Source organism: Nothobranchius furzeri, chromosome 5 (assembly GCF_043380555.1).
Source record: "Nothobranchius furzeri strain GRZ-AD chromosome 5, NfurGRZ-RIMD1, whole genome shotgun sequence".
Taxonomy (NCBI): Eukaryota; Metazoa; Chordata; class Actinopteri; order Cyprinodontiformes; family Nothobranchiidae; genus Nothobranchius; species Nothobranchius furzeri.
The window spans coordinates 75,022,102-75,048,351 of record NC_091745.1 but is presented as its reverse complement, the minus strand read 5'-3'; the positions used below and the strand labels follow the sequence as shown (position 1 = coordinate 75,048,351).

Sequence of the window (26,250 nt, the reverse complement as noted above, 5' to 3'; positions counted from 1 at the left end):
CAGTCACGGAGAATTAAACGTTCATGTTTTTAGTTTTTTCGCGAGGTGTTCTTCAAGCTGCTCCGTGTCTGCCGCTAGTTGTTCTCGGCTCTATGTTTCTGAGGGCACAAAGGTGGCGGCGTAGACGACAGCGGCGTCCTGACCAATCACAAGCTTGCGTTCTCCGTCTCGACGGACGGATGTTTAGAAAAGAGCTCGACTTCGTATGTCCTTGCAGGGGCTCTCCAGCAGGCCCGTAAGGACGATGCGTGTCTCCGCACTGGCGCAGACGGAGAAGCATGAATCAGGCTTTAGGGTTCTACGACCCCCCCAAGGCGCTTCACAACACAGTCATTCACACGCTGATGGTGATGAGCTACGATGTAGCCACAGCTGCCCTGGGGCGCATTGACAGAGACAAGGCGGGTCTTGCCCAAGGACACAACAGCAGAATTCTCTGGTCGGAGCCGGGATCGAACCTGCAAGCTTACGATTACTGGACAACCCGCTCTACCTCCTGAGCTACTGCTGTCCCATTTGCCATTACGTCCGCACCTGAGCTGGAAATCTGATTCTTTAACCTTTTGGAAATGTCAGCAGCTGCTGCCACGACTTTTTAATCACACGCATAAAATCCTGGCGGAAGACCCGAGCCCGAGCGAGTGCTGTTCTGTTGAAAAACAAACAAGTAAAACACATTAATAGTCATATTTATTTTTATCTCCATCTTATGTGTTCAGTAATGATGTCTTAAAAGTCAACTTATGGTCAATGACAGGTTTTCCATAGCGATGACGAGTCTACCGACTCTACAGTAATTATTTACAACACACCAAGACAAGCAGCTCTCTGATTGGTTACCTCCCTTTACTTCCCTCCAGTTGGTTTTCTCCGCCGTCTAGAAGGGAGGTCAAGCGAGAGCAATAAAGTGATAGGAGGGGAGGACAGAGGTGTATAAGTGGTTCGGTGGTGGTGGGGGGGGGGGGTCTCTAAAACCATACGGCTTTATTACTGTTGACGACAAAAAAGGTCCAAGTTTGCATTCCTGTAAAAGTAAAGGATAAAGAGAAATGCACCACGGGTCCTTGCTGAGGTGAGAGGCCAGTCACGGGAAGACTACGATGGAGGAACTGTACAGGTGTGAAGCAGCATCTCACCTGCCTCCAAAGTTATTCAGGAAAACTGACGACTGCCAGAAAACAAACCGATCACTGGAACGACGTAAGAACCATAAAAGTAGTACGACGACTGAATATGAATGTTAAAACACATCTAAATGGCAAAAAAGGTCAATAAAACTGCTTGGCAATAGAGGATGAAGGTGTTTTCAGCCTGACCTCTACGTCTATAAGAACCGTGTGCCCGGTGACTCTGACCCTCCTTCCTTCATGGCTAGCTGATGAGGCACAGGAATGCTGGGTTCAGCGAGAAGAACGGGACCTGGCTAGTCGGGAATCTGCAGGAATGATGTCGCTGCCAGAAGTCCGCTTGAGCTTCAGTCACACCTCTGAAGGTCTACAGGTGAGAAGAACATCTCTTTCATGATGTCGTCGCATTGTTTCAGGCTGATGGGGGACCAGCCCCCGAAGGTCAGCAGAAACAGGTCACAATCTTAAACAGCTGAGTTTACGTTCCTCGAGCAGACGCTAATGTCTGAAACTAAACTCAATTAAAAACAACGTCTCTGCCTCTGCAGGTTTCTCTGTCCAAGACTAAAACCGTTCAAGGCAAACGAATGCAGCTGCACATGATGGTCCTTCGTTCACTGGCACCAGTCCGTCTACGGCGGCTAATACATAGTGCTGACTCAAGTCAGGGAATGAACAGTTCCTACATGTGGGATTTTCTGTGCCACTCCGGTCCAAACGTCCATGTTTTTGGTGCAAAGCCCACACGTTAGGGAAAAAAAGGAGTCCAAATATTGCAAACAACCACGCCTCGCTCTTAATGACGGGCACCTGCAGGTGGTAGGAGTACGGATGAGGATCAGCACGAAGGTGGAAAGAGAGCGACACGAGTAGTTACTGATTGTCTGCCTTCACTCATCTAGAAGAGTCCTGCAAATCCTGAGGATCCTCTGGGCTCGCCTCCGTTCCCTTTTCCGCCTCTTCATCGTGCAGGTCTACGCCTCCTTTCATCGCCCCCTCCCCTGACTGGGAGCCAGACGGTCCAGGAAGCGAGGAGGCTAAATCTGAGGGGCCTAAAGCGGAATCAGTCGGAGTCGCTGTCTGCATGATCTTCTGCCGGACCTCCCGGATCTTCAGCTGCAGACACACTTTGGTGGGAAATATGTCGGAGTATCTGGTCTGGAATGCTGCGGTGGCCTGGGCTGGAGGTGGGAACACATTTCTGCATTAAGACACTAATTCTGCATTGTGTCTGTGTGTGTGTGTGTGTGTGTGTGTGTGTGTGTCCTACCTGATGGGAAGAAGCCCTGCTCCTGGAAGAGCTGCATGACGAGCGCTCTCCTCTGGTCTAACGTTCGTCTCAGGGAGGAGTATGGCACCTTTTCGAACTCCAGCTCTGCCAGGATGTCTTCTCCATCAGTGGCTGGGAAAGCACCGTAAACACAGAGTGGGTTAGCCTTCAGAAACTGGTTCAGTCTTAATGTCCCAGGTAGAAGCAGGAAAGAGAAATGAACGAAACATTATTCCAAATCAAGTGATTTTAAACAGAACTGCGCAGGACTCAAGCCGCTTATCCGTCTCTCTCTGAACTTATTTCAGCAGGAACATCTCGAAAAGCTGCTCTTTACCCGCTCTGTCAAAGGTGAAGATGTCTCCCTCACACTTGGCGGCACTTTTAGGCGTGCTGGGCTCAGAGCTGCAGCTGGAGCGCCGCCGACTCTTTCTCTTTGGAGAGGTTTGCTCGTCCGTGGCAGAGTCCAGGTCTGGACGCAGACAGAGAGCATTTAGAAACAAACCACGCCCAGCATCAGTGATGCTGCATCAGTGACGCTGAAATGAACACCAGACCTGTGGAGTTCTTCCGCTTGCGTCGGTAGCTGCCCAGGATGGCACGAGGCGAAGTAGCCAGACTCTGCAGGGTGGGGGAGGGTAAAACCTCCTCGGGTCGAAACTCTGGCAGCTCGGCAAAGCGTTCCTCAAAATACACCCCTGAAAGAACCCTGCCAGTCCAATAGTCACACACACACACACACACACACACACACGGCTGAGTGTATACACACAGTCCATCAATAGATTCTGCACAGCTTGTTCAACAAAGCACTGACTCACTTGTCAACAGAATCAAAGGTCTTCTTCAGTGGTGGTGGGCGGGCTTTGATTTTTTTGGGTGTGGGACCATCTTTGTCAGCCTGTGGGGGTGGCAGAGTGGGTTCTGTGGCAGATGGGGGGGGCAGAGGGGAGCGATTCCTTCCACCCAGCCTGCAGAGACAGTGTTCAGTACAGGTGATTTATGCTGAAACACAGGAGGACTCCAGCGGTAAAGTGCTGCTGGTCTCACCTCTTTGGTGGCTGTGCTTTCCCTGGTCCTTGTGTCGGACGAGTCTGCAGTACTAGAGCCCTCTGGAGGTCTGTCAGAGGATGGCGGCTCCTCAGCAGGATGTGCTGAAGGAGACCCCGTCTGCCCCGGTGGCTCAGAATCAAAGGAGAAATGACTGTTTGCTGCGGAGTCCCTTTCCTTTTGCTTCTCTTTTTCCCTTTCTCGCTCCCTGTCCTTGTCTCGGTCTTTGCCGCGGCCTCCTCCGTCGTAGCTGCCCACAGGGATGGTCGCTACTGTTGCCTTCACCTTCTGAGGGACCCTGGCTGGAAGCTGTGATAGTTTGGGTGTGCTGCCTGCAAATCAGTCGGATTTTATTCAAATTAATGTACGACACATTTTTGAGAGTTGATTTAGGGTTAAAACATACCGGGTGGTTGGATCTGGATGGGAGGACTGCAGGGTCTCATAGACACAGCTGTGCCACTAGATGGAGCTGCTGAGCTGATGATGCCAGAGGTTGTGGTCTGCCTCTCCATCTGTCTGTCTGCATATGCCAGGGCTTCTGCCTGCCTCTCGTTCTGTCGATCAGCAGACCTGTCTGGAAGCAGGTGGCGGTCGGCCTGTCGTTCTGGATGGGGCTGAGGATGCGGGAGCAGGGCGCCTGTGGGGGTCATCGTGTGTTTGGGCAGGATGTGGGGAGAAGCGCTCGAAGGGCTGGAGACAGAGTAGACCACACTGGGGGGCACCGCTGCCAGAGAGACCACCCCTGTTGCCATGGTGACATTCGGGGATGGAGGGTAGATGGCGGTGACGATATGGCCCCCGGAGCCTGAGGCGGAGGTGGAGGGCTGCGGGGACTGAGCTGCAGCAAGGAGTGGAGGCTGACCTGGATACAAGAGACATAAATGAAGAAATCTCCAAACTGCTTCTTCATTGGGCCCGTCCACATCACCGTGTTTGGGACGTCAGAGCTTGGCTCAGACTAAAGTCGTCATAACCAGGGATTAAACAAAAGCAGTCTCAGACCTCTGGTTTGGCCTCATTCTGACGTAAAATCACTGTAGAGCAGTTAAACAGCTGGACTACTCATAGTAAAGGCATGGTTCGGTCATTCTGAAGCAGGTTTCTCAGTTAAAAAGTTCAAATATGTTACACACTTGAGATGACTTCCTAAACCACATGGGTTTGTAAAGGTTTAAGTAACACCAGACGGGCAGCAGAACCCTTTGGTCTTACCGGGTTTGGTCTAACCGTTAGCAAACCAGTTCTGTTGATTCCAAGAACTCAAATATTTGGCACGTTACAGGTTTGAGATGTACTTTTTTGATCTTTGTTAGGAGAGTCAGTACTCCGTTTACTTTTGTGGTCCCATAAATTCAGATGATTTATGTTTGAATCTGCTGATAAGAGGGCGCTTGAATGTCATTTTTTCCATACTCAGAAATTTGAGATATTCTCATATTTATTTTCTAAGTTGATAAATGAGTACTCAGGATTACTCGTGTAACTTGTTTCTACACATACTTGAAAAGTATTTGACCGTATTACTTAACTACAGATTTGTTATATTTTACAAGGTAAGCAAAAATAAATGTAGCCTTTTGGTCAAAAGATTGTTTCTGTTTACAGTTTTAGAATCACTTTATTTTACATTGTAAATTAGCTTTTTTGGAGCATGACCAGTTTAAAGTCAAATAAAAACGTCCCATAGCTTTAACTAACTTGTACAACAAAGTAGTTCATCCTGGAGCTGACACTCTTTGTTAATACTGATTCTGAATCGAATCGGCACCCCGAGAATCGGAATCGAAGATTCACATGCCTAGTATTGAGCCTCCTTCACTGAAACCATTTTAAAAATGATCCATCACTCTGTCTGTCATGCAGGCTGAACATGAAAATAGTCTCCTACACCTATCTCCTGCATCAGCTTCTGATAGAAAATCGACGGTGAAACTCTAGGATTAGAAAAGCCTGACGGATCTACGTCAAGCGGTCACTTGGACTCGCTCATCTTGACTTGCAGCAGGGAAGGCTGTTGTTGGTTTAGCGTTCGGGAAACAGAGAACATCTGAGCTAGTAGAAGCTAACCGTTAGCATTAGCAACATCATAGAACGCCTTCAGGCTTGTGTCGTTTGTTCAGATAAAACATCAACGTTACAGAGCAAACCGAGTCAGTGGTAATGCTGAGTTGCTGTTAGCCAATCAGAGACAAGATATCCAAATATCTGGAAATAAGAGTACAAATCCTGCCGTCTGAAGATAGCTTCTGCCTTAGAGGAGTTGTACCTTCTCAGGTTTTTCTCTATAGTGCCTCTTACAAGGCATTCGTTCCTACTAGAGACCACTGCAAAGGTATTAAAAAAGGACCTCTTTAATGGTTAATCAGAACATTTTATAAGATAAACTATTTCCCATCTTTTGAACATGGCTGTTTGTATCGTTAGTATCCGTTTTTATTATGTTGGTGTCGTTTCTTTTTATTTGGTTTTGTCCTAATCATGGACAGATCTTTGGCCACTTTGTGAGGAACATTATTGCTAAGTGGGGTCGCCATCGGTCTCCTTAGTGAGGGTAGCCACTCAACAGCACGATGACTCCTGAGTCTATATTTATCAATGTTAAAATTGGAACGAGGCAGAGAGCAGGCGTAACGCTTTACGAGACATCTCGTCTCGTCTCGTCTTCCTCCGCTTATCCGGGTCCGGGTCGCGGGGGCAGCATCCCAACTAGGGAGCTCCAGGCCGTCCTCTCCCCGGCCTTGTCCACCAGCTCCTCCGGCAGGACCCCAAGGCGTTCCCGGACCAGATTGGAGATGTAACTTCTCCAACGTGTCCTGGGTCGACCCGGGGGCCTTCTGCCGGCAGGACATGCCCGAAACACCTCCCCAGGGAGGCGTCCAGGAGGCATCCTGACCAGATGCCCAAACCACCTCAACTGGCTCCTTTCGATCCGGAGGAGCAGCGGTTCTACTCCGAGTCCCTCCCGAATGTCCGAGCTCCTCACCCTATCTCTAAGGCTGAGCCCGGCCACCCTACGGAGGAAACTCATTTCGGCCGCTTGTATCCGCGATCTCGTTCTTTCGGTCATTACCCAAAGCTCATGACCATAGGTGAGGATTGGGACGTAGATCGACCGGTAAATCGAGAGCCTGGCTTTCTGGCTCAGCTCCCTCTTCCCCACGACAGATCGGCTCAGCGTCCGCATCACTGCAGATGCCGAACCAATCCGCCTGTCGATCTCCCGATCCCTCCTACCCTCACTCGTGAACAAGACCCCGAGATACTTAAACTCCTCCACTTGAGGTAGGACCTCTCCCCCGACCCGGAGGTGGCAAGCCACCCTTTTCCGGTCGAGAACCATGGTCTCAGATTTGGAGGTGCTGATCCTCATCCCAGCCGCTTCACATTCGGCCGCGAACCTACCCAGCAAGAGCTGAAGGTCAGAGCTGGATGAAGCTAGGAGGACCACATCATCCGCAAAAAGCAGAGACGAGATTCTCCTGCCACCAAACTCGACACACTCCACACCACGGCTGCGTCTAGAAATTCTGTCCATAAAAGTGATGAACAGAACCGGTGACAAAGGGCAGCCCTGGCGGAGTCCAACCCTCACTGGGAACAGGTCCGACTTACTACCGGCTATGCGGACCAAACTCACGCTCCTCTGGTAAAGGGACTGAATGGCCCTTAACAGAAAGCCACCCACCCCATACTCCTGGAGCGTCCCCCACAGGGTGCCCCTGGGGACACGGTCATAAGCCTTCTCCAAATCCACAAAGCACATGTGGATTGGTTGGGCAAACTCCCATGCCCCCTCCATCACCCTTGCAAGGGTATAGAGCTGGTCCACAGTTCCACGGCCAGGACGAAAACCACATTGCTCCTCCTCTATCTGAGATTCAACTATCGATCGGACCCTCCTCTCCAGTACCTTGGAGTAGACCTTTCCAGGGAGGCTGAGGAGTGTGATCCCCCTATAGTTGGAACACACCCTCAGGTCACCCTTCTTAAAGATGGGGACCACCACCCCGGTCTGCCACTCCCTAGGAACTGCCCCCGATGACCACGCAATGTTGTAGAGACGTGTCAACCATGACAGCCCTACAACATCCATAGCCTTGAGATACCCAGGACGAACCTCATCCGCCCCCGGGGCTCCGCCGCTGTGTAGTTGTTTGACTACCTCAGCAACTTCTGCCCCCGAGATCGGACAGTCCATCCCCAGGCCTCCCAGCTCTGGTTCCTCCTCGGAATGCGCATTGGTGGGATTGAGGAGCTCCTCAAAGTATTCCTTCCACCGTCCGACTATAGCCTCAGTTGACGTCAGCAGCTCCCCATCCCCACTGTAAACAGTGTGAGCGAGTTGCTGCCTTCCTCTCCTGAGGCGCCGGACAGTTTGCCAGAACCTCTTTGGAGCCGATCGATAGTCTTTCTCCATGGCCTCACCAAACTCCTCCCACGCCCGAGATTTTGCCTCGGCAACTGCCACTGCTGCACCCTGCTTGGCTATCCGGTACCTGTCTGCTGCCTCCGGAGACCCACAGACCAGCCACGCCCTGTAGGCCTCCTTCTTCAGCCTGACGGCTCCCCGAACCTCTGGTGTCCACCAGCGGGTACGGGGGTTGCCACCACGACTGGCACCGGCCACCTTACGGCCACAGCTAGCAACAGCCGCCTCGACAATCGCAGAGTGGAACAAGGCCCACTCGGACTCAATGTCCCCCACTGCTCTCGGGACGTGGTCAAAGCTCTGCCGGAGGTGGGAGTTGAAGACCGTCTTGACAGGTTCTTCTGCCAGGCGTTCCCAGCAGACCCTCACTATGCGTTTGGGTCTGCCAGGTCTACGCGGCATGTTCCCTTTCCATCTGATCCAACTCACCACCAGGTGGTGATCAGTTGACAGCTCCGCCCCTCTCTTCACTCGGGTGTCCAAAACATACGGTCGCAGGTCAGATGATACGACTACAAAATCTATCATCGACCTGTGACCTAGGCTGCCCTGGTACCAAGTGTACCGGTGGGCATCCTTATGTTCGAACATGGTGTTCGTTATGGCCAAACTGCGGCTTGCACAGAAGTCCAATAACAAAACACCGCTCGAGTTCTGATCAGGTGGGCCGTTCCTCCCAATCACACCCCTCCAGGTCAAGCTGTCATTGCCCACGTGAGCATTGAAGTCCCCCAGCAGGACAATGGAGTCCCCTGATGGAGTACTATCTAGCACTCGTCCCAGGGACTCCAAAAAGGGTGGGTACTCTGAACTGATATTTGGCCCATAAGCACAAACAACAGTCAGGACCCGTTCCCCGACCCGAAGGCGCAAGGAAGCTACCCTCTTGTCCCCCGGGGTAAACCCCAACACACAGGCAGAGAGTCTCGGGGCTAACAAAAAGCCAACCCCAGCCCTCCGCCTCTCACCCGGAGCAACTCCAGCAAAGTAGAGTGTCCAACCCCTCTCCAGGTCTCGGGTTCCAGAGCCAATGCAATGTGTCGAGGTGAGTCCGACTATATCAAGCCGGTACCGCTCAACCTCTGCCACAAGCTCCGGCTCCTTCCCCGCCAGCGAGGTGACGTTCCATGTCCCAAAAACTAGTTTCCTTGTCCGGGGATTGGACCGCCAAGGCTCCCGCCTTGGTCTGCCACCCGATCCACACATATGTGACAAAAACATGCAGACTCTCAGGTGTGATGGTGCTCTGAGAGGGACAGCAGAAAGGGCTAGACTAGGTTTCCTCACTAAAGGGAACACGTTATGCAAAACTCATCTTTATGTTACTTTTGTGCTGCCATGTGGATCCCTACTGCCTCTTTAAACACTCCAAACATGAAATAAACCATCAATCTGTTCTCGGTCAATGTTTGGTTTTAGGAATTATGGGCCTAAAACAAGCCGTTTAAAAAAGTTTCCATTTGTGACATCACAAACAGGGAAAGCAGAATAGAACCATCTCTCATGAGCAAAAGAGGACATCTGCTGGAGGAAAATCGACTCTACTCTGAGCCCCTCCCAGGTATTGGAAGTTTCTCAGCTAATAGCAGCCAATCAGGTGATGGGTGGGCGTGGCCAGCTCCAGTATGTTTTCTTAAAGTGGCTGAGCCCTAAACGGCTCGTTCTAGAAGGCACTCAAACCTTCAAAGATAACTGCTGAACTTACTTCATGTGAAGGGGATTTTGTACAAAGAACACATTTTGTTTTGACCGTAGAACTATTAGTCATACTATGTCCCCTTTAACAGTGGTGAACATAAACTGTAGGATACGAGTCCTGCGTGTCACTGAAATGACAGAAGAACAGAAACCTTTTCTCTTCGCTAACCTGCGATCAGCGGCTGAACCAGAGTCTGTCCAGGTGGTGCGATGGCCGTAAAGCCGAGCGTTGCTAAGTGCGAGGGAACATACGCAGATCCAGGCACAGGTAGAGCTTGTTGGCTGGGGGAGGAGCCTGTCGTTGTGGAGACCAGGGGCAGGGTGGTCGGGGCCCCCGGAGTGGACTGGACATACGTGATTCTGCACGACAGGATGAAATAAATAACCATTACAAATTAAAAAAGTGGAGCTGAAAAGATGATACCAACACTTATTCTAAAAATGAAACCCAAGAGTGGCGTAGCGGCGGGTGGTGCTGTAGGACGACGACGACGACGCAGAATGTAAGGAACAGAGATGAGCTTGAACAGAAAGAGGAAGACAAAAGGAGAAGTGCTGCAGCGAGGGTCAGTCGATGAGTGTAAACCACAGCAAGTAGCAGCAGATGACTAGAGCTGTGGGGGTGGGCAGGCAGAGGCACCTCAGGCCACCAGCAGCATGACTAACACATCCAGAATAGAGCTGCACCGCTACTCAGACCCCGACAGGAATTCAGCTTCGTGCTTTTCGGCTCACCGTTTCAAAAATCTGGTCCGTCCCGCATTTGCAACGGGGTCTGATCCTTTATTCCACCCTAATTCTAAGCTGTAAATAACAAGACTTTACTCTTATTTCAATGGCAACACGTGAAAATGTAGTGAGAATAGGTTCTCCCTGCTTTCCTCTGAGTATTAAATCAGAGAACAAGACTTCCTACGATAAAGCAATCTTTTAAAAGACCATCTGGCCTGTTTGGAAACACATTTTAGTTTGTTTTAAAGCCTTTTATGGGTTTTACAAAAGGAAATAGTCACGACAAACCTCTGCATGCTGACTCGATCAGTACAGGAAAACTAATTTTACTGGGTAGCCTGATTTTTTTCTAATTCAACACTCGCAACACGACCTTTAGGAGAGAAAGCTGCAAAGCAATCTGGTTTTGAAATTCTCATCCCTCCCATCAGGCATCTTCCCTGAGCCGCACCTGCCGCAGCGGAAACCCTCAGATAGTCGCCGTTTTCTACGTCCAAACGTCTTTTTGACCAAATGGTGGTTTTCTTTTTGGGACTCTGGTTGAAGTGGTAGCAGCCGGCTGTTTCTCCTTCTCTAGTGTTATTGAGCGGAGACGTCAGTACATTTTATTTCTACAGCACTCATCACAGACGTAGAATCACAAAGTGCTTCACATGGATCAAAACAAAATAAAACTAAGTCATAAAATCATAATGATCTCAAAACAGAAGTAGATTAAAATCAGAAAAAATAAAGTCGTAAAATTATAAAATTTCATAAACATGAAAGATTAAACCTCTCACACCAATGGTGTCTGCTGGGTAATGAGCGGAGGACCCAGGGAAGTGCGGCGGTTCGACACCCGCATGGTCCAAAAGTTTCTTTTAGTCTGAAACGTGTTATTGTCGGAGGTTTTTATACAAATGCGAGTGAGTAAACATTTAAACATTTGTTATGAAAACTCTACTAAACTTGAGAGAACCGCCACTGATCCGACTCGTTCCACCAAATCCTTCACTGGATCGCTTTAAAGGCGGGAGTGACAGACGATAACAGGATGGCTTCCTATAGATGATTTGCCTTTGTTGCCTAGCACTTGTTCATAAAAATAAATTCTCCATGACAACAAAGCAAAGATAATTCTCACACTTCTTTTCCTAACCTGGCTCATTTGCTGTATTCCTATGAGACGTTCAAATTTCCGAGGTTTAGCTTGCTGTTAAATTGTTTGAACACGTATGCTAACTGTATATTTTAGTTTAAAGAGCAACCATGTTTGAATTATTTTCATGTGTATGCTTAGAACATCAAACTGTGACATCACAAGTAGGTCTAGAGTTATGTGAATGGCTCGACAGTCTTTGTAACTTCCAAGGTGAGAACTGAGGGATGCTGCTGTCGGTCAGCCCCTACCTGGTGGGTGCTGGGGGCAGAAGTACGGCCGGTGAGGGGGCTGATCCTGGAGCGACCACTGCAGCTGTGCCCACCGTTACGGGGAAAGGGCTGGCAGGATGCACCGCTCCGCCCTGAGGCAGCTGGGACTGGACCACGGGCATGGGAGCAATCTGAATGATCTGAGGAGGAGCCAAAACAGGAAGTTGCAGGTGTTTAAATCCGTGAGCAGAAACACAAGTCGATGGATTAAAACGTGTGTTTGTTCCCGTTTCCTCTGACCTTGCTTCCAGACTGAGCACCATTCTGGACAGGAACAGGTGGAGCCACAATAGGAAACTGCTGGGCAGGGGCTGGCGCAGTCCGGACTGTTGCCATGGGAACAAGCATTTTACCCTGCAGCACTGGGGACTGAGTTTGGACTGGAGCAAAGACAGAAACAGAAAGCATGAGCAGCTCACTCAACACTGCATCCATGTCGTTCGCGACTCCGGTCTGAACTTTCACCTCTGGCTCCGGGGCCGACCACGCCCACGGCTGGACTGGATGAATATCCTGTTGGTAAACTGGCACCCTGGTGTTTCCCATTGGCCACGTGTGTCGGTGGGGCTGCGGGTAGGTTGAAGATGCTGGTTGGCTGGCTGAGACTCTGAGGGGGACTCTTGGGATTGGAGCTAGCAGGTAGGGTGGGCAGAATGTACTGCACCTGTGTGATGGCCTTACCCCCGGGGGGTGCCAGGGCCGAGGCAGAGAGGAACTGGGGCTGAAGCAAGGGCAGGGGCCCATTGGTTTGGTTATATGGAGCTGAAACCGCTGTGGGGGGGAGGGCCTGATGATGGAGCTGAGACTGAGGGGAGGGGGAGATGAGCTGTACAGCAGACTGTGCAGGCAGAGCCCCTGGTAACACTAAACTAGTCACTACACCACCCGGGCCAACACCTGCACCAACAGGACTTGGTGATGATGAAGAATAGTACCCACCCACCGTTGCTGCAGCCCCACCTCCTGCTCCTGGACCAATCAGAAGCTGTGGCTGCTGCTGGGGGTTCAGGGGCTTGCGCTCTGGAGGGTGTGGGCTGGATGAAGGACCTCCATCTCTGGGTTTGCTGGCGATGGGGAGTGGTGTGCTGATAACTGGGCGCATCACATTGGTCACCACTGTGGATGCCATCCTCACAGTGCCAACGCCCAGGAGCTGACTCGTCCCCAACGAACCAACCGATGAGGACGGAGCGCCTCCGGCTGGAGGAGTGGCCATGGCTGGTTGACTAGAAGACATTGAGAGAGAAGGAGCCTGCAAACCTCCACCTCCCTCACCCCCAGGAGTGTCCTTGCTCTCTCCATCACCTCTTTCCCTCCTCCTGTGGTCTGACAAACCTCCCCCTCCAGATCTCCCATCCTCGTAGCGCCTGCTGCTGGGGAAGGACGACAGCGAGACGCTCCTGCCATGAGGCATATGGTGTGAGGAAGACGATGAAGAAGAGCAGATGACTGGAGCAAATACTCTCTGAAAAGGAGAAAACACCAGTCTTAAAAAGACAAACATGCACGTGAATTTGAACATAAATATCGGATGTTTTACCTTCCGATCAGCTTCATCTCCTGAAGCGTTCTCGCTGTCACTGTCAGTCACCCGCTCCTTACACTTCAGGTCAATGGAGCTGCTAGGATACGGGTCCTCTGTGGAGAAACAACACACTACAGCTACACCCGACTCTCCCCAGCACTGAAAACCTTCACATTCATGCGCGTTTTAACTCAAACTGGGCGTGCTTCTTCAGTCGGGGTTAAAACTGACAAAAGAATACATTTTTAAAAATATCCTACAGCAAATTTCTATTTTAAAATGATTTTTTGGGTTAAAAACAAGTAATTTTTAACCTCTAAACTGTATTGTAGTTCATTTTAAAACAGAAACTGTTCATCAACTGCTTAGAAAGCCAAAGGCTGATACGGATGGATTTTAACCACATTTGCTCATAATTATTATTTAAAAGATGAGTTGATTACATCATAATTACCGTCATCCACTCTCAGTTCTGTCTACCACACCTTTAAATCCATAAAATAATGAAAAGGTCAAAATTCAACCAAATAGTGTCAAACTGAGCTGTAAAAGCCTGCGAGAGCAACACGAGAGCATCACTGTGGCCTAAATAAAGATCTTTGGATTTCTTACCGATGACGTCATCATCTCCTTCTTCCTCGCAGATGACCATTCGCTCCTCATCACTAGTCATGTCCTCGCTGACCCCCCGCTGACTCTGAGAAGATGCTGGAACATGGCTGGAAAACTGACTGCCGCCATCCCCGCACATCTACGGAAAAAAAAAAACAACTTGGATTTTTTACCTCGAGTGTTAGTTATGCGAGCAGTGTGTGTGTGTGTGTGTGTGTGTGTGTGTGTGTGTGTCATAAGCCTTTTTAATCACACAAGACTAGGGATGTAAGAAAATATCGATATGGCAATACATCGTGATATTTTTTCCAGCAATATTATATCGATATTCAAAAGCCGTGTATCGGAAATATCGATATGGCAATATATCGTGATATTTTTCCTGCGATTATTACATAGATTTTCAAAAGCCGTGTATCTAACTCTTGAAAGTATTTACATGCAAACATGTGTATTTTCTTTTTGTTTTGTGCAATTCAATCACCACCCGCTAGTTGGCAGCAGTGTGCAACGGGTTTTGTTTCCACCATTGAAATGTAAATCCCTCCATCATGGTTCAGATACCTCATGTTAAACATGTTACGTATCAGTTTGGACTGTTAATTGAACATTCTTACAATAAATTCTGTAAAAAAATTGCTTGTAACGTCTGACTGAATGTATCGCAATATATCGTGATATATCGTATCGTCTCCCCTGTATCGTGATCGTATCGCCAGAATTTCAACAATACACATCCGTGCAGAAGACGCATCCTGTATTCTACCATGTTTGTTCTTGACAGGAAAACAACGGAGGAGGAGTTATTTTACATAAACTAGAAGAACAAAAAGGTTCCCGTGGAGGTTCTCATTCACCTGCGCCAGCTCTGCCAGAGCCTGAGTGTTGGCCCTGTTGCCCCGCTCCAGGCTGTGCATGGCACTTTGAGAAAAGGCCCTGGGGCGGGAAGGCTGGCCCACATGCCCCTCTCCTGTGCTCCTCTCAGACATGCCCGCCAGGCCCGGACCCACGCCCTTCAGCTCCACAGAATGAGGCTCTAGAAACAAGCCCAATAAGCCAGATTAGAAAAGCTGACAGGTGTTTTCATTCATGCACACTGAAAGATCCGATAAAGGCACCTGTAGATTCGGACATGCTCCTCTCTCTGATATCTTTGGTCCCTGGGACACCCCGACCCTCAGAGCTGGACTTCTTCCTGTCTTTGTTGCACCATTTCCAGTCTGGGTGGGCTTTAAAGTGGGCCTCTTTGACCTAGAAACAAAGGAACAATTTATTATGCATGTTCCCACATCTCAGGTATTTAGGTGAATTTGATTTTCTGTCTGCAAACTCATCTGTGCACCTGGAAGGCCAAGTCGTGATACTTTTGCTTCTCCTTTGGTCCCAGGGCGTACCACCACTCCCCAAGAATCTTGCTGACCGTGCGGTTGTCCTGGTTCGGGTGCCGCTGATGCACCAGCGCTCGATGACGCTTACTGAAAATCATAAACGCGTTCATTGGTCGCCGGATATGATCCTTCTCCCTCTAAAGAGTGGCCAAAAGGAGCATGAAGACATGAGAATGCATGTTTATGTTGAAACGAGTCTAAACAAAGAGAAAAGAAAACTACCTTTCCAGGGCTGCTTTTGTCTCCATCTTTGGGAAGCGCACTGAGAGACTGAGTGCGTCTCTTTACTGGAGAGGTGGAGTGGGGTGGCTCTGGCACAACTCCTGGGAGGAAGCTGAGGGGCAGAAATAACTCCTGTTAATTAGATTTTAACAAACTATTTGCTCCTAATATGAACAAAAACACTTCTACGTTTGACAGCGGGTTCTACTTGCTCTATAGCGAGAAGTACTTCCCATGAGAGCACGAGCGTGTTCAGCTCCTCTGTCTGAGTGGCTGACAGCCTGGCCATGTTGTTATAGAGACCAAAGATAAAATGCTTTTGTTTTCTTTCTGCTTTGTTCTGGTGTTCAGATCTTCTGCCCAAATTGGAGCAAAAGCACAGAAAATATCACACTCGTTCACTTGGTGTGTGGGTTCAGCGCACCACAAAGAAAATGAGTGTGAAGCCTGACTTGGACCAATAGGTAGCTGTTTCTATAGACAGACACTAATGGGGCTTTATGGCTGCGCTGTTTGCAAATATGTTTGTGTTCATTTATTTAGCAGACGCTTTTATCCAAAGCGACTTAAAATTTATAACCTATAGGGCGTGTTGTGATCTGTGGGGGAAACCGGAGTACCCGGAGGAAACCCACACATGCATGGAGAGAACACGCAACTCCACGCAGAAAGGCCGCAGCCGAGTTTCGAACCTGCAACCTTCGTGCTGCGAGGCAACAGTGCTAACCACTGCGCCACCATGCAGCCTAAGTGACTCCTTAAAGGTCGTCACCATTGGAACCAAAAACTAAAACAGGAACTGCTCTTACAGGTCATCCACATCGCTCTCGGTCTCACTGTCAGGCTTCTCCCGCTCGGCATCTTCTTTCTCCTTCTCCGGAAGGGGCTCGTCACAGGACGGGGGAGGCCGGGGTGGGGGACCTCTCTCCACAGTGGGAGGGGCCTCTGCAGCCTCCTGTGACAGAGCTGCCACCCCCGGACAGTCTGGGGAAACACAACAGCCAGGGCACGGTGCATCACACACTAATCTGAACAGCTGTTTGGTTCGTTACTGAACGTACAAACTACCTGTCTTTAGACTGGCTGTTTGAGGATGGTTGACCGGATGCTGGCCCTCTCCTGGCTGAGGAGGAGCATCTGATTGGGTGGGCGCCAGGAAAGGGACCAATGAGTGCCAAGGGAAGACTGGGACTGACCGGGGCTCCACATTGGTCCACACTGCAGGGAAAAAGAGCAGCACGTTGTCAAAAGACACGGTATAAATCTACACACGCGATATCATTCACTTCACATGGAAAAGGCTTTCAGAAGACGCTGACTCTTGATTTGGGATGATGCACAGCTCTCTGCACAACACCCACACATCAGCTGCATTCCTCATCAAATGACCCACTTTGATAAAAACTTTAAATCAGATTGGAAAATGATTAAAACTTCTGACTTTTTAATATAATTTAGGATAGCAGAACTTCTAACACCTGGGGTATATGTTACTGACAGCACTGAACGGATTCATTTTTTAACTGTCAGAAAAATCAGAAGCATACTGGTTAAATCACTACAGCCACAGCTGATGCACTAAAGGACCTTTTTCCATGAAATGATGTCAGAACAGGTAAATACATTACTGACGACACAATGATACACAACAGCTGTGTGTGTGTACATTCTGCTAGAAAGGCACAGTGTTGTTAAACAAGCACAAAGATGCAACACAAGTACTAACCAAACATGCTTAATCCTTGGCGAAGATACTGGGGATTCTCTGATGAAAACATAGCTGAATCAAATCCTTGCCGTTTCTCAAATAATAACAGTAAAAGTACCGATAAGGTCCTTTAAAACATCCTTTTAATTAACACAAACAATCCAGGCCGGGAAGCATCTTTAATCCAAAGATCTCGCAGTGGTATTGATGGGGAGTTTACAGATGACGACATGTGCTCAATGGAGTCTGGGGCAGTTTCGCAGGTAGCAGACATCAGGTATGACGATCACAACCCGGCACGAGGAGGGTTTTAGAGAGGTGGCACGCGCGGGTATCCTGGTTGGCTTTCAAATGCAAGACTTGAGTCCATGTTTTCAGCTTCGCACAAAATGCCGCAATCTCACCAAGCGACGCAACATCAGTGGACAAAATGTACCACAGAAACGACAGAAGATCAAAAAGAAAACAAACCCCAGCTTCTGTTTGTCGGGACTCAACGATGTGAAATTAAAATATGACTGGAGGCCAACTTCCTCCTCCCTTTGGTCTAATTACCCCCGATGCCCTCTCTTCCTGTTTGTTTATATTAGTACGAGCGGCTCGGTCATGAAGGGGTTAACAAGGCCTCCAGCCCATCCACGGCCTGGGTTACAACAGCCACCCGGGGACTACGCAGTCTTCCTGGGCCATGCCAAACCGTGCACCGTGCTACATTTTACCAGCAGGCAGGTGGCCTGTGCGGGTTCAGAGGCCCAGGCTGACTCCGCCGAAGGGCTGATGCAGGACGGACCCGAGCCGGTGAGGCTCCACGAGCAGAAACCCAAACTGATGTGACTGGACTACTTTTAAGTTGTAGGATGTTATAACTATACCCTTGGGTGTTCTCTTATTTAACACCAGAGCTAATGTCTGCTCATTTCAACATGAAAACACACGCCGGAGCCTCAAGTGCACCGCTCCAAATTGGACCAACCTCTCGGGAACGCCCCTGGTCGCGCACCCGGCGCACAGACGGAGGCGAAAGAGCCGCAGTTGTTCTCATGTCCCCCAACTACAGAAAGTGTGCGTTCACACGACTGTTCCCCAAACCCACAGAGCTTTCTGCAAGTGCAAAACTCCCCAAATAGCAACTCGCTCCTGTAATTACTAACCCAGTAAAACCGCTTTGTGCACCTGTTTTAACCTGATCACAACCCAACGTGGGGTTATTTCCAAACACTAACACGCAAAAGCAGCTGCTGTATATTCGGTGCGTTCATCCATCACCAGCCCCACAGCCTCCGCTGCTCGTGTCCCGCCTGGCCAATCTGGACACGAAGCTAAAGCGAGATAGCGACCCGATGAGACCACAACAGCGATTAAAGCCACCACGGTGAAGACTCCTGGCTCCAGTCAGCGAGGAGAAACGGGAAGGAGGGGGGGTGAGCCGTAGTTGTGTTTTCCTTACTCCTCCGGTCCCTCTCGGTCAAGTTTCCCAGGCAGCGAACGGCTGGCTGATGTAAAAACACAAAGCCGACCCGAACTCAACGTGGGGGCCTTTAAAGGTCTGATTAAAGAGGAATCCGTCAGTCTGCAGCAGGTTAGCTAACAATCCGCGCGGACGACATCGGCACGCTCCGTCCGGTCCGCTTGCTTCCCGCTGTTATGGCTGCTGCTTTGGCCCAGAAAAGTCCTCCAGCCGCATCTCCGCGGCTCACAGCCTGAGATTATTCCCGTATTTTAATCTCGTTTTGTCTCAGAACCCTTTCTTTCTCTTTCCCTCCCTCTTCCTCTTGTTGTAAACTAGACTGCTTCTCCCCCCCCCACCCCCTCCACTCCTGTGCCCCCTCCCCTTCTCATCCTGTCAACCTCGCCCAGCCTTGTCCCGCCCCTTACGGAAAACTCTGCCAAACGATTGGCCAAGGCAGCCGCTCGTCATCTGCCCTCCGCAGAACCTGATTGGCTGGCCTGTGCGCTGGAATGCCAGTCATATGCAAATTTGACCCGGGCTCAACACTGTGAATTCGTTTTAACTCGCATTCTAACCTTGTTTCAACAACACAATAAAACAAAACATTATAAATAACAATTTTCATTCGTCTGAATTAAAAACACAACCTGGTGGTGAGGTGACGCTCATTAGGTGCGTGTTTCTAGTTTCTCTCCATTAGCCCGCCTACAGACTCGTGTCATTGGTGGAGGAGTCGTAGTAAACCCTGACTGACGTGTGACGCAGCGAATCAAACGCCGAGACTCAGATTTAGGCCAACCAATGGCGTAACAGAAGTATGATGACAGCCCTCCCCATTACACATCCTCAAGTTTGATACCTAGAGTGCTCTTTACTATTTACCTACCTCTGATGTTCAAGAGGTGAGAACAAATCAGTGTCCATTGTGATTCTGATTTATGTGAGTTTATGAAAACCTGCCAAAATATGGTTTCTAAAACTATAATAGTTTTTATCGCAGGAGATGAGTTTTATTCATGTCTACCAATTATATTAGCTGCTCTAAACTTACACTGATCTCGCTACAATTGAAAATGTGTAAACTGCTGGAAACACTCAAGAACAGCACGTCATGGAGGGATGGTTGAAAAGAGAGGGAAAACGTGTGGGACAGGCTAAGATCAGAGAAGACTAGAGGGTAAAAATAGACTAGGAGTCATTTTCAGTAAGGGAGGACGGGAGAGATGGGTGGGTGGGTGGGCGGGTTGAAGAGAAAACAACTTGTGAAAAGAGAACTTCTCCTAAAGGGAGGAAAGGTTGGGGACCAGAACACGGGAGGGGAGCAGAGGGAGCGTTTAAAGGCTGTTGCATAACACAGATGAAACAAAAATATACAAAATACACATGTAATAGAGCTAAGAGTCTGACTCATGTTAGAAAAATACAATGCTGGGAGGGACGCAGCTGCCGCTTTGGGCCAGTCACCACATCAGGATTGATATCTGACCAATAGGACCAGCGAGAGCCGCTGGTAAGCTGCTGCTCTGTAGTAGAGACATTAACTCTTTGGGTTCAGGTTTAGAATATGTCAACTGAAAAGGGTTTGAATCAATCATCCAATCAAAGAAAAACCCACAAAGAATTATTTATTCCATTTGAAACAAAAAGCGGTCTTTACCATGTGCTCCGGGCTGTTGCCACGAGCAAAGAAGACTCCTGCTTCTTCCTGATGTGCAAAGAGTTAAACTTTTCAACATTAAAGGAAGAGACAGTAGAACAATGAGAGGAGGGGATTACGGCTTTTCAACTGTTTGAGCTTTCCACAAGTCAGTCCAGAAAGCACCATGTGAGGGAGTTGAGAAAGCAAAGAAGGTGAAAAGGGGGCAGGGATGAGGATTACAGCCACTGGTCACGTCAAACGCTTACACAAACCAAGACTGCCTCATTTTTCTATCTGACGCGAATATAAATGATGGATTTGATAAAACGCACTTGTGTAAAACTAAGAGGAACTATTTATTAGAGTAGTAGATGAGAAAATCTGATAATTACACGTGAACAAAGTTTCATGTGAAAGATGAAGTCAACATGAGGTGTCGGTGGGAAAACCACAGAGTTCTGGATCTTAGTCAGAAGTCCTGATCACAAGAAAAGGTGAGAAGAGAAACGCTAAAGGAGAAATTCCCCACTAGCCGAGCCAAGCTCGCTCTCTTTGCTGCCGTGCTGACGGCGCAGTGTTTGTGTAGGTGTTCAGCAGCTTTTATTGGCCGTCTCCTCTCACAGACATTGTGCACATGTGTGTTTGCGTGTCTACCCTGCAGCTGCACCTGTCAAACTCGCACGATTTCACACAAGTAACTTTTCCTCCTCCCCTTTACCTTTCCATGGCACCGCATCCGCTCACTCTCATCTCTTAATCCGCCTGTTTCTCCCTCCCACAACCCACCATTTGCTCCGTCCAATTATAACTCAATCTACCAGTTTTTTACAGTTACCATGGCAACAGCTATGCTGAGCACAGGTTCAGATATCGCCCATGGTCACCAGATTTTCACTGACCACGTCGCACTGCTTCAAAATAAAACAATTAGATTGAGGTCGTTTATCGACGCAGGCTAGATTTTGTTTTTTGAAGGCACCAGACCTTTTACTGCAAGTTTTTTTTCTCTTGAAAAAGCCCAGATTTTCTGTAATATGTGCAGTGCTGCAGCAAACGCCCCCGTCATCGAGAACGAACAGGATGGTGGCCGAGTGGGAGACTCCACAATCTGTGGCTACAGCAACACAAAGGCTGTTTCTAGCTCCAGCTGAACACCGGTGAGGGAAAAATAAATGGAACTGAAACTTGGAGAGTACAGTTAGGAGACAAAGGTCAATTCATCTGAATGAAGTCACCTGTAATGCATCATCCTGGCCATGCGGGGGCACTACTAGCCCACAGATAAACAGCCTAGGAAAGGCAGCGCCAGAAAATTTGTGCAAAGACTGTGAAACCAGAGATGCTAGAAAAGGTACAGAGGAGAAGAAAATCAGAAGCAAAACACAAATGATCCCAAACTTTGGAGGAATAGAGGAAGAGCAGGATTGTCCCAGATCAATCGGATGAGAGCTTGAAACAGAATTTTTGGAACAAGAAAAGAAATCAAATCCCCTTTAACTTAATGTGTTCAAAGCCTTGGGGCCACCTCAGACTGAAAAACCCTTCCGTATCCGTGCATTTGGGGAATCTCCTCTATGTGTGCTTCCCCCTAAAGGAAAACCGATTTTACTTGTAGGTCTTGAGGGTTCCACACATGCCTCAATGCTAGTCTAAATGGCTGCGTGATCCAGCTGTGGTTGTTGCCATGGCCAAGGAGGATATGCAGGGCTTTAAGTGTTACGTAAAGGAGAGGCGGGAGGGAGTGGGGATGTTATTCCCGGGTATCCGTATCCGGGTAGACCAGGATGAGGAGAGCAGAGTGGAAAGGAGGGGAAGCGAAGCCGCCGCAGTGCGATGAAGCAAAGGGTTAAAAAAAGTCATAATTCTTTAGAAATAAAAATAAAAAATCAGACGAAGAAAGGTTGGGAACAGAGAAAAAGGTGTAACCAAGTGTGAGAAAAACCATTCGCCTGTACGTCGGGGAGTGTGACATCATGATTCAATTCCAAAAGCCGTCAGCGTACGTTTGTGTTGAGTGACAACGCTTGGAAAATTATGGATTCTTCACAATGAATAATAACTGCCCTGCAAATACGTCCTACCTGCAAAGCTTTGGGAGATACTCATCATCGTCCAGCTAATAACACTTTCAACCACAGAGTTGAGTTTTTAGTTTAACGATAAAACACACACACACACACACACACACACACACACACACACACACACACACACACTCTCTCTGCTACGTCTACCTGTAAATATTCTGTGGCATATACAAACTACATGAGCAAGATGTTTGAACTGTTGCCATGGCAACAGACGTTTGGCACTCATACATCATATCTGGTGATGGGTGACTGACACTTTGTTGCTCTTCCACACACACACACACACACACACACACACACACACACACACACACACACACACACACACACACACACACACGCACACACACACACACACACACACACACACTGCAGAGTGCATGTCACACCATAAATAAATGTTTCGTCCTTCTCCAGTCTTTGTCCTTTCCTTTAAAGCTTATAAACAACAACACACCAGTGAGGTTCTACTAAGGAAACGAGAAGAAGAGCTCATTAAGCACATTTGCTTTTCTAATCGTACGCGGCCTTCCTTCTCTGTATTTTATGTAAGACGGTGGAACGTTTTAACAAGTTTACTTCTGATGAAACTGACGAGTCTACTTAACAACACGCCTGAACACTGAATATGAATAATATTGAAGTATCTAATTATTTACTGTGTTTTTTAAAGTGACAGTTTGTCCGACAGAGGTCTGGAGGGGTTTCCTGTGTTTGAGCAACGAGACTTCGCTGCTGAGTTTGTATCACAGATAAGAGAACAGTCAGCGGAGATGTTCCAGGGGTTTCTCCTCCGCATGAACATGCCTGTGCTTTTCTGGCAAAAATCAGACCGAGTGCATGCTGATGCTGACACGCGGTGTCAGTGTGTGCTGTGACTCACAGCTATTAGCTTTAAACAAATACAAATACACATTTCTAATGTTAAAAGAACTTAAGCTTAAAGAGGAGGGGTTTTAAAACTCCTTTTCTATCCTGTTTTTGCTAAGAAAAATGATAATTTCCTCTGGTGTGAATCCAGCCAGTGTTTATGTGTGTACATCTAATAAAAGATTCAGATAATTCATTTAGAAAATGTGTTTAAATAAAAAACGACACAAGCAGATTGAATAAACTAACATCGGAACAATCTTGCAGTTCACAAACCAAATGAGGGAATTTGCACGCACACGCACACACACACACACACGCACGCACACACACACACACGCAAACACACGCACTCACAGAAAGAGCAGTCATTCATTCAGCGTTCCTTCAGCTGCAAAAAAGGGAGATCTGAGGAGGACGTGTCCACCGAAAACGTCCCTTTCCTGGCCACTTCTCTGTCACACAAGGAGAGAGGGCAAAAGATGACTTGAACTACCCTGACACTGAGCAAATATAAATAATGGAAGTACACTGCTTAATAAAATGACGTTCTCTCCTACGTGCACGGCTCGCTGCCACACAGGAGTTTGAGAAATCAATTCTTCACACAACCACATAAAACATTAAAAACCTACAGCAGAGAAAATTCAAAGACAAACACAGAACGGGTTCAGCTGGCCGTGGAGGCTCTGTGCACCTTGTTTGACTGTACCGTCACGAGTCACTACTAAACAAAGACGTGAGCATGCACACAGCCGGAGTCAGCGCTAATTATTTGTAGTGAGAAAAGAAGAGTTGCTGGGGTCCAGAAATCAGACACACATGATGAGCATGAGGAACGTTCGTTTGAGTTCCGCTCTTATGGCGTTCCCGTGCTGCCACATGATCTAGAACCCTTATATCTGTGGAAGCAGAATCAGGACCGTTCTTTTGGGAGATGGGGGGAGCTAACAGGCCTACGTGCTGTTCGTAACGCCCAGATGATCTAAACCCATTTCTAAATTTGAATGTTAATTCTTCATTTGACACAACTACTCTCAACAACGTACTTTCCTCCTCATTGCTTCTTTATTTTTAATACAAATGCTTTCTAATTAAATTTACACCTCCACACTGTTTGATACCGTTGCACTGCATCAAAGATGAATTGTTGCCGCTCTGTCTCGTAACTCGTTTGTGCAGAATGGAAACGTAAGAGAAACTCTCCGTTATCGACGACAATAATCCTCCATAATGTGGAGAATAATCCCTCTAGAATACACAAAAACACTAGCCTAGTGAACTAGACCAAATTCTTGCTTTGCAAAGTTTTAAATAATACATTTATTTAGTCTGGCTTGCCAGGCTACTACAAAACCACACACACACACACACACACACACACACACACACACACACACACACGCACACACACACACACACACACACACACACACACACACACACACACACACACACACACACACACACACACACACACACAGTGTGCAGTGTTTTTGCTGAAACCCAACGACGTATGGGTTGTTGGTACTTGTGAGCTGATATGTCCATGTTAGTGAATATTAGTGATTTCATCAACACTAATCCTGACCTGTTCATGCACAGTTCCTGTTTTTGGAGATCTCGCAGGTCACGTGACCAACTTTAGCATTTTGTCAGTGGAACTAGGGGACAGGATGGACATATGGGACAACAGCATGCTGGCTAACAGTCCCCTCTTTCACTGGGCAGCAACGCACACCGAGGTCATTGCATATGCATGGGAGTCCAACCCTCTGCTACCAGAGATTTGTTTTGTTTAATTTTACAAAACTTACAAAAATGGAATTTATTTATAATTTTATTCATCATAAAAAGACGTTTTTTTTAGGCTGAAAAAAAGCTGATAACTAAAACTAATTAACCAGGTATGGTTTTAAGACTACACTGATGTTATATGTTTTAGTTCACACGTATTAAAATTCATGAATCTTGTAAAATATTAAACTGCATGAACGACCGCCAGGAAATATAATAAATAAAATGTGTTTACTGATGGAGATGGAGGTTACAATTTAAGATATTTTAATTTTTACATCTCCTTTACTCCATTTATGGGGTTAAAATATCAAAGAGAGTTTTAAACTATAAAAATATTTGGTCAGTTATTTAAATAAATTTTTGTAAAAAAATACTTGTACATGGTTATAATTTAGTTTCGGGTAAATTTCTTAAACCCTTTTCTGGACACTGGGTTATTTTTTATCTCTTTCTGTGTGTTGTGGACTACATTACTATAGAGATTAGTTTTTCTCTTTTATTTGAAGTAATTTTCTTCTTCTTATAAACCACAGTTAAAAAATTCTAGTTGCTATTTTATATGGTAAAGTATTTTGAAATTTGAGTATCAAAATAACTATTAATTCCTGTGTGTGTGTGTGTGTGTGTGTGTGTGTGTGTGTGTGTGTGTGAGTGTGTGTGTATGTGTGTGTGTGTGTGTTTGACAGCTGCTAGCCATTTTCAGTAACCAGATGAATGTGGTATTTACCCCAGCATATTCCTCCCTTTAATACTAATTTTAATAATTACTACAGTTTTCTAAACGTTGCTGTCAGAGTAAAATAGATATTGGAAAAAAGTGTTTGAATTTTGGTTCAAGAAAAGCAAACAGATGCATTCTAATCCAATCTGAGCTGACATACCTTTAAAGAAAATATCCTTCAAAATTAAGGACAGAATAATTCATATTATATAAATCTGGTGAGGATAATATTAATATAATATATAATTAAATTGTGTGAATTATATAAAAATACAGAGAAAATTCATACTCTAACAGCAAGTTTCAGGAATTGTAAATAAATCAAATTAGAAAGGACTATTGTTATTTCTGAGTAATAAAAATAACACTAATATTTAATATACTGAAATTTTGTATGATTGTAGTTTGTATTTTTAAACATTCATGTAATTAATTCACTGTAACTTTGGCTATTTTATATAAATTTTCAGACCATTAATTAGTCTAAAGCATTCTCAACATGC

The 26,250-nt window shown here is 47.3% G+C and overlaps 1 protein-coding gene across 1 annotated transcript in view; it reads right to left on the bottom strand.

The window, feature by feature from the left end:
• Window positions 1–1,823: 1,823 nt before the first annotated feature.
• cicb (capicua transcriptional repressor b) overlaps window positions 1,824–26,250 on the bottom strand; it is a 36,186-nt gene continuing 11,759 nt past the window's right edge. The window contains 20 exon segments of the mRNA XM_015950291.3: window positions 1,824–2,308; window positions 2,398–2,529; window positions 2,735–2,869; window positions 2,955–3,115; window positions 3,219–3,350; window positions 3,352–3,368; window positions 3,448–3,779; window positions 3,854–4,312; window positions 9,747–9,937; window positions 11,702–11,862; window positions 11,963–12,102; window positions 12,188–13,187; window positions 13,263–13,360; window positions 13,860–13,998; window positions 14,717–14,895; window positions 14,978–15,110; window positions 15,202–15,384; window positions 15,470–15,581; window positions 16,279–16,453; window positions 16,538–16,687. Coding sequence (XP_015805777.3) covers window positions 2,022–2,308; window positions 2,398–2,529; window positions 2,735–2,869; window positions 2,955–3,115; window positions 3,219–3,350; window positions 3,352–3,368; window positions 3,448–3,779; window positions 3,854–4,312; window positions 9,747–9,937; window positions 11,702–11,862; window positions 11,963–12,102; window positions 12,188–13,187; window positions 13,263–13,360; window positions 13,860–13,998; window positions 14,717–14,895; window positions 14,978–15,110; window positions 15,202–15,384; window positions 15,470–15,581; window positions 16,279–16,453; window positions 16,538–16,687 — 4,316 coding nt within the window. The 3' untranslated portion in view covers window positions 1,824–2,021.